This window comes from Marmota flaviventris, chromosome 2 (genome assembly GCF_047511675.1).
Source record: "Marmota flaviventris isolate mMarFla1 chromosome 2, mMarFla1.hap1, whole genome shotgun sequence".
NCBI lineage: Eukaryota > Metazoa > Chordata > Mammalia > Rodentia > Sciuridae > Marmota > Marmota flaviventris.
The window spans coordinates 32,526,608-32,535,301 of NC_092499.1; the positions used below are offsets into that span (position 1 = coordinate 32,526,608).

The window sequence follows — 8,694 nt, forward strand, 5'->3', positions numbered from 1 at the left end:
CAGTCCTTTTCTATATCATTCCAGAAATTTGATCACAAGTTTCAAGATCTGCTTTTGTTCAATGCCTTTAAAAGGAGGAATCATTAAAAAAAAAAAAAAAAAAAAAAAACAGGCCTAGGGCTCCTTGTTGAGTTCAAGAGACCAAAGAGAGCCCATTGCACCAAATATCTTTTGAACTTTTGAAATTAGATCTCATGCTGCTTGCTGTAACTGATGAATCTGCATCATTGTGTGAGTCAGATTTCCGTCATTGTGACCACATACCTGGGCAAACAACTTAAAAGGGGGAAGAATGTAAATTGTCTCCTGGTTTCAGAGATTTCAGCCCACAATGATTCCAGTGTTTGGGGGCTTGTGGCAAAACAGAACGTCATGGAGAAGGATGCATGTAGAGAAAAGCTGCTCTCTTCTTGGCAGAAGGGTAACAAAGAAAGAAAGGAAAAGGCCAGGGTCCCAATATTCCCTTCAAGAGCATGCCTCCAATTACCTAATTTCCTGCCACTAAGCTCTGTTTTCTAAAGGTTCTACTACCTCCCAATAGCACCACAAGCTGGTGACCAAGCTTCTATTTCATGTGCCTTTGAGAGACATCTAAGATCCAAACTATAACAACCAGGTTGTAATAACAATCCTGCACACAGTGTTTGTTGTCATTCCCATAGACAGCTACTGCGCTGAGGAAAGCTGTGTACAAGAAAGAACTGATGGGTGGCATTCCCCAATCACAGGTTAAGAGCAAACATTGCAGGACAATCTTGAGCCTAAAGAAATTGCCAGTTTGAACATCTATTCTATACAAACAAGGAATCTATACAAGAAATACTGATCAACCTTTTGACACCAATTTACTTAATAGTGTTTTTTAAATGTTTTTGATTAGTGCATTATAGTTATATATAATAATGGGGTTGGTTTTGACATGATCATACATGAAATATAATTTGTTCGGTTTCAATCCTCAGTATTTCCTCTTTTCCTCCCGTTCTTCCTCCCTGTTCTCCTTCCTCTACTCTACTGTTCTTCCTTGTATTTATTTATTGCTTTTCAACTGGTGCTGTATAGATATACATAAAGGTGGAATTCACTGTAGTACATTCATATATGTACATAGCATAATTTGATCAATTTCATTCCACAATTCCTCTCTTTTCCTGTCCTTCCTCCCTCTGCCTCAATACTGTTCCTCTACTCCACTGATCTCCCTTCGATTTTCATGAGGTTCCCTCTACACACACACACACCCTTTTTCCCTCATCATGCTCTAGCTTCCCCTTATCAGAGTAAACATTCAATCCTTGACTCTCTTAGTTTGGTTTATTTCACTTTTCTGATGTGCTCTAGTTCTGTATATTTACCAATAAATGTCATAATCTCATTCTTCTTTATGGCTGAGTGAAACCCCATTGTGTATATGTACCACATTTTCTTCACACATTCATCTTCTGATGGGCACCTGGGCTGGTTCCCTTACTTGGTTATTGTGAATTGCACTGCTATAAACATTGATGTTCCTGTATCACTATAGTAAGCTGATTTTAGTGTTTTTTTTTATAAATACTTATAAAAAATACAGAAGTTCTTTTTCTGAGAAAATATCTTACGATGTTTGTCAATTTTTAAAAAGTAACTTAGTAAGGCATAATTCTGGCTATTTTTCTCAATGGAAGCATGAACTTGTCTGAAAAATGTGCCATTGAATTGGGCTGTGATGGAGGTTATGCTAACAAAATAACAAAGAGCCCATTAAAAGAAACTCTATTCTTTTTTAATATTAATTTGTTATATATGACAACAAAATGCATTACAATTCATGTTACACATATAGAGCACAATTTTTCATATCTCTGGTTGTACACCAGATTCTGTTCTTTTAGAGCCAAAAAGAATAGAGTCTGGTGTACATTGAATAGAGTCTGGTGTACATTGAAGTGGGGCTTTGGATGTAGCTCCATAGTAGAGTGTTTGCCTAGCATTCAGAAGACCCTGGTTTCAATTCCAAGCGGGCACATGCACGCACACATTGAAGTTACAGTATGTTTTGATTAACATACACTTATAATTATTCAGGCCTCATATACAGAGATTCTCTCCTGAAGGTCTTCAATATGAAACTAGATCATTTGTATTGTTCTGGAGGCAAATGAGGGTAGTTGAAAACGTACAGAGCAAATTTATCTAAGGAATAATCCAATAAATCTTATGAGATATGCTGTGAATAAAATTTAAAAGAATGTGGGTGTGAACTGGGAAGGCTTAATCTGAGTCATTTTTCAGAAAACTGTAACAACGATTCTCATTGTCAAAAACATAAATGTCTCCAGGAACCAGAGAGTGACATCATTGGCTGAACAGAGAAAAGGAGAGTCAGGAAGGAGAGGTGGACTCAGGAAGACCCCTGAGCCTCTAGTGCCCTTTTCAACATGGGCAGCTGCTACCCAGCTCTAGCTGACCCATTGCAGTAGAGGAGACTCCCTACACCAGCCAACATTGTGGGAGTTTTTAAGATGAGACAGGAATGCAAATTCCTCCTGTGAAATGGGCCCTCCCTCTACTTGTTGAGTATGAGCCCTGCCTTGATGGAACTTGGTCTTTTGATACCCTACTAAAGCACAGTGACAAAAATCTGTGGTTATTCAACAAGCAGTGTAGTTTTCAAACACAGAGACTATATCCTGCCTTCAAACTCTGTTCTTCACAGAACAACTTAGAATTAGTTTCCTCATAACAGAAGCAGCAGCAATGCTGTCCTGGATTATCGGTTAGTAAACCAAATGATCAAACAAAAAGGCTGGTTGCACAGGTGAACCATGTACCAATGTGTGTGTTTCTGCACGACCAAGACATCAGAACCCTCCTGGCTCTAGCAGGCCCACCCACGGGAGCTGTTATATATCTACAGGCCCAAAAAGAAGCACCCTCATCTTTTATTCATTCATCAGTATATTCCATCATCCTGCAAACATCTGTTGATCAGATGCTATGCTCCTGGCCCAGTTCTAGGGGGCGAGGGCGACAGAGCAAAATAAACAGACTGCATGGTACTGTAGCAAGAATAAACACACAATGTTGTGTTAAAGTGTTGGGAGGAAAATTACGCAGAGCAGCACAATGTAGAGGTTCTGAATGTGTTGTGGAAATGACAGCACAGAACATGAACAGGAAAGGCCCAACCCAGGGAAGGAAATCTAAATGGAACGGGAAGCAGCTGGTCAGGGACACACCAGGGAGAGAGCTCAGCAGAAAAAGAGAAACAGGGAAATACAGGGAGAGAGAGTTCAAAGATCCTAAAATTAATCAAATAAACTCAGTTCAGGACTCAAGCTGTAGAGCTGGATCTTGCAGAGAGACTATCAAACAAAGCAAGAAAACAGTGAGCATACGGCCCAGACTATACTTGGTTACTTGTTGCTTCAGGGGTCTCATGAGTTCCCCTTTAGAACCTACTCTTTTTTTCTTTTTTGGTAGCACTGGGGATTGAATTCAGGGGCACTCTACACAGAGCTGTATCCCCAGTCCCTTTGATTTTTTTATTTTGGGACAGAATTTCACAAAGCCACCCAGGCTGAGCTTGAATTTTCTATCTTCTGCCTCAATTTCCTAAATAGCTGAGATTCCTGACCCACACCCACCACACCTACCCACATTCCACTTTTTTGACACCAAATTGCTAAAAAGTAAACTGAGGCACCAGAGAATTTTAAACAGCCTATTTGAGTAATAAGTAATTTAAACACTGGGAAACACCAAACAAAAAAGTTTAGTGCTCTGATGACAAAGCCTCAGAAGCAAACATTACGTGGGAAAATGTGCAAGTGAAATAAATTATTTGATTGGTTACAAAAACACATTTTTTATTTAAAAAGTCCGTTTTCACATAGTAATATGAGAGCTGACTGCTTAGGATTGACAAATTTTGCTTAACTTCTAAAGTCAATATTTACCAGAATTGATCCAAGTTGAGTTTCATTTATGTTGTCAGTTTTAGCAAGGATAAGGTTATTTTTAATAACTTTTTAAATTTTTATTTACTTATATGTGGTGCTGAGGATCAAACCCAGCGCCTCGCATGTACTAGGTGACTGCTCTACCACTGAGCCACAACCCCAGCTGAGCCACAACCCCAGGTAAGACTATTTAAGGCCTCTTTGAAAATACATTTTGTCTGCTCAAGGATTTTTCAGGCCTGGTGTGTATTTTAATTTGGCTGTAACAGCCCCTATCAGGTCACCATTATATTCCCATTTACATACATTCCCATTTATTATTGATGAATAATAAAATGATTGCATTTCCAGATGACAGGAAGGTAGAAAGGCACTAAAGCATTAGGTGGACTAATCTGGCTAAAACAGTGTTTGATTCCATCTAAGGGTCTAAGTCCAGTTTTCTAACCTGGAAGCTGGAGCAGAGATTTAACTTCTCTTAGCACACAGGTCTCCCTGTCCCCTGCAGTTCATCTCCACCCTGAGCAATTTCCCACACCACCCCCTCTCCCCAGAACACTCATCTTTCTCCCTAAAGTCCCAATAGTCCCTGCAAACCCCGACCCACCCTTTACAGCACTTCAAGGGTGGCACTTTCTGCTGGCACCCTTCCTTGTCCATGAGGGGATGACCTCATCCCCAGTGCCCAAAAACCATGCTCAGACCAGGGTTGTCACCTCTATCACATTGTAATAAATTTATTCTCCAGTGCTTCTCAGAGGACCAAGAAAAACTGTGTTTCACATATAAAATTATGTACCATGACATCTATCCTTTCAGGAACACAGGAACCTGTCTGTGGTTTGCTTGCTTTGTTTGTGGTTTGCTTTTTTTGTTTTGTTTTTTTACAAATGAAGAATTTTCTTTCTAATATCACAAAATGAAATAGGTAACCGACAATCGAAGGCTCAATATTTTGTGAAAAACAGCACAGACTGAAAAGAATGCAGGAATACTAAGTGCTACATTGGAATCCTTTATCACCCCCAGTGTTCACTCTGGGGCAAATTGAACAGAATGGCTTTCTTCTACTTTAAGGTGATGCAACTTTTCAAAAAGTGAAAATAATATTCAGGGCAAGAGTTAACACCAGAACAGATGAATTCCACAAAAGAGGAATACAGGGGAGGAACTTGAATATATATAACAAATGATTTTAATAAGTTTATGTATAACAAATTTATATGCTATAATTATAATATATAGTATTATAAATTATACTAAATATGTAACAAATTATTTCAATTACCTTACAGAATTTTGAACAGAAAGAAATTTTTCAAAAACCAATTTACTGCAGAGGAAGATGAAGGGATGGAGAACATGTGTGCAACAAACTGCCAAGAATGGTAAAGACGAAAGGGGAACATGGGCCCTTACTGTGCAAACAGCCTTTCCTGGCTTCTGTGTTTCCATTCTTGGCCTGCCTTTAAGCAGAGTTATCAAATCTCCTGTCATTCTGCAGCCATGATATATTCTTCAACAGGAGATCCCATGTCAACAGGGAAAGCTCTGGTTGGCGTCGGATACCTTAGATCTGTTGGAATAGTAGCAATTAGAGCTACAATAGCAGTTGAATACCCATTACTTTCATTACCAAGTAATGAAACAGGAAGGCTGTTTGCACAAGGGGGCCATGTTCCAATCGGTGGGTTTCTGCATGGTCAAGATATCAGGACCCACCTGGCTCTAGCAGCCCCACCCACAGGGGCTACTATATATATATCTACAAACCCAAATAGGGGCACCCACAACTCCTGAATCCTGAGATAATCAGCTGGGTCTGTTCTCACAGGAGCCACAGCACAGAGATTAGGTAAGGCATTAAGCCCTAGACCTGGAGATAGAAGGGGCTGTGGTGGGACAGTACCTGAGGGAGGGCCGAATGAAAGTTAGTGCCCAAGAGACTTGGCACACTTTAGGGATAGAAAGCAAATGGAAATATGACCCCATAGTGATAGCAGAGGGGACTGCTGGTTGAAACAGGAAAAGCATATGGTAACTGAGCCAGGATGCAGGACTAGTTATCTCTCTTCTTTGCTCACAGGATCATGGTTCCAAAGCTGCTGGGCTTCCGACTTTGGCTCCTGCTGCTGCTGGGGTTCATGGGAATAATTATCTCATCTCAGGCCCCACCAGGTCATTTAACCTGGGCTCAATGGTTTGAAATCCAGCACTTAATTATGGCCCACCCCCGATGTGATGATGCAATGCGGGTAGTTAACGGATACACAGGGCGATGCAAATCCAAAAATACATTTCTACATACAAGTTTTGCCGCTGTTGCTCAAGTTTGTAGAACCCCAAATATAACCTGTCGTAATGTCACCAGAACAAATTGTCATAACAGTTCAGTTCAGGTGCCTTTAGTTAACTGTGATATCATCAAAAGAACAAAGAATTATAACACCTGCACATATCGAAATGTAGCAGCAACCAAGTTCTATGTAGTTGCTTGTGAAATGAAATCTCCACGGGACAGTACCCCGTATCTACTTGTTCCGGTTCACTTGGATGGGATATATTAGCTCCTGGATCAGCACTTTGTGGCATGGCTCATCTACCAGCTCCCAAGCCCTCTTTCAACCCTGGATACCAGCTCCTGTTCTCATGCAACCAGTCCCCAGCCCCTTTCAAGCTTTGCTGAGCTGAAGCACCCTGAGAACTGTGCAATAAACCTCTTTGCAGACAATCTAGATCTCTGTGTATCTGTTTCTGCTCCTCTGCTGTCATTTACTCACAATCTGTCCTACAGACATGTTCCTTTCTCTTCCTGAGATTTTATAGAGAGATGTTAGGCAGAGACTCCTTATCAAGAAGCTGCAGAGACTTGGCCCCGTCACTGCCTCAGGCTGGGAAACTGGGGTGTCTAATGAATCCGCCAACTGACAAAGGCCCTCCTCAAGAGCAAAGTTTTCTCAGCCTGCTCTGAACCCTCTGCAGACTGGGCCCTAACCTGGGCCCTAACCTTGTACAGTTCAATGGGTTTGTTGGAGTTTTTTTTTTATTATGTTTTTAATTTATATAATAATTGCATATATTAAAGGGTACAGTGAGATTTTTCCAGACATGTATAAAAAGTGTAATGATCAGTCGGGGTAATTGGCATTCCCAGAACCTCAAGCACTTTATCATTACCTTCTGGGGGGAGCATTCAAAATCTTCTCTGCCAGCTACTTTGAAACATAGGTAATTTTGGTTAACTATGGTCATCCTGCTGTGCTATCGAACATGTTCCTCCTGTCTACATTTAGGTAACTGTGATCCAACCTCTCTCTATCCCCACTCTCCCCAGCCTCTGGGGACTCTGTCCTACTCTTTCCTTCTGTGAAATCAACTTTTTTAGATAACACTCAGGAGTGAGATCATGACGTATTTGTCTTTCTATGCCTGGTATACTCCACTTAACATAACAACATCCAGTTCCATCCATGTTGTTGCAAATGACAGAATTTCATTGCATTTTATGGCTAACTAGTATTCCATTGTGCATATGCACCACACCTTTATACAATCATTAGGTGATGGACACTTGGGGAGTTTCCATTTTATGGTCCTTGTGAATAATCTTGCAATGAAGGTGGGACTACAGATGTCATTGTGACATGCTGATTCCCTTTGCCTTGAATTTATACCCAGAGGTGGGATTGCTTGATCAGAGGGAAGTCTTATTTTTCATTTTTTGAGAAACCACCATATTATTCTCCACAGTGGCTGCACTAACTTGGATTTCCACCAGTAGTGGGCAAGAGTTCCCTTTTCACCAGATTCTCACAAGCATCTGATAATTTTTGTCTTTTGATGATAGCCATTTGAACTAGTGTGCGATGGTATGTAATTATGATTTTGCTTTGCATTTTCCAGAAGAATAGTGAAGTTGAGATTTTTTTCATAGACTATTCTGCAATTTCCATATATTCTTTTGCAAATGTCATTTAGACCATTAGCCTATTTGTATGTGGGGGTTTTTTTGTGTGCGTGTAAGTCTGTGTGTTTATGTATTGTACTGGGGATTGAACCCAGGATACTTTACCATGAAGCTACGACACCCGTCCTCCTCTTATTTCTTTATTTTGAGACAGGGTCTAGCTAAGTTGCTGAAGCTGGCTTCAAACTATCTATCCTCCTGACTTTGCCTTCTAAGTCATTGGGATTACAAGAGTGCACCACCACACCAGGCCATTGTCTTATTTATTCATCAGATTGTCGGTTTTTCTGATGTTGAGTTGTTTGAGTTCCTTGTATATTCTGCACACTAATCCTTTGTCAGATACCTGGTTTGCAAATATTTTCTTTCATCCCATTGATTGTCTCTTCACCTTAATTATTTCCTTTGATTATTTCCTTTCCTGTGTAGAAATCTTTTTACAGTAGCATTTGTCTATTTTTCCTTTAGTTGCCTGTGTTTTGGGGGAACTTCTCCAGAAATATTTTGCATGTAGCAATATTTTAGAGTATTTTACAAACTTCCCTTGACTGATTTTTGTGTGAATACTGGTCACATTTTATTTCACGGTAGAGGTGCCTACCTATTTGAGTGTCTAGCTATAGACTCTCCCTGGAATCTTAACAGTCACTGTGTGTGGTGGGGTGGGGGTGGGGGTGGTCATTGCAACAAGGACATAAACCAAAGGTTCAGTTGGCCAACTAGGACCAGAGTGCTAATGCTAGCATGCTGGCACTCAGCCTATTTGGATTGTTCTGCACTGTG

General features: G+C 40.4%; 1 protein-coding gene across 1 annotated transcript; it reads left to right on the forward strand.

Annotated features, from left to right (window-relative positions):
* Positions 1–5,735: 5,735 nt before the first annotated feature.
* LOC114080773 (non-secretory ribonuclease-like) lies at positions 5,736–6,675 on the forward strand. Its single transcript, XM_027922388.3, has 2 exons — positions 5,736–5,799; positions 6,031–6,675. Exon 2 carries the CDS (start codon positions 6,035–6,037, stop codon positions 6,509–6,511), a length of 477 nt encoding a protein of 158 aa, XP_027778189.2. The 5' UTR covers positions 5,736–5,799; positions 6,031–6,034; the 3' UTR covers positions 6,512–6,675.
* The last annotated feature ends 2,019 nt before the right edge of the window (positions 6,676–8,694 follow it).

Bases quoted from the DNA above. Each gene is read 5' to 3' on its own strand.
- LOC114080773 (XM_027922388.3), top strand. From the start codon at position 6,035: ATGGTTCCAAAGCTGCTGGGCTTCCGACTTTGGCTCCTGCTGCTGCTG.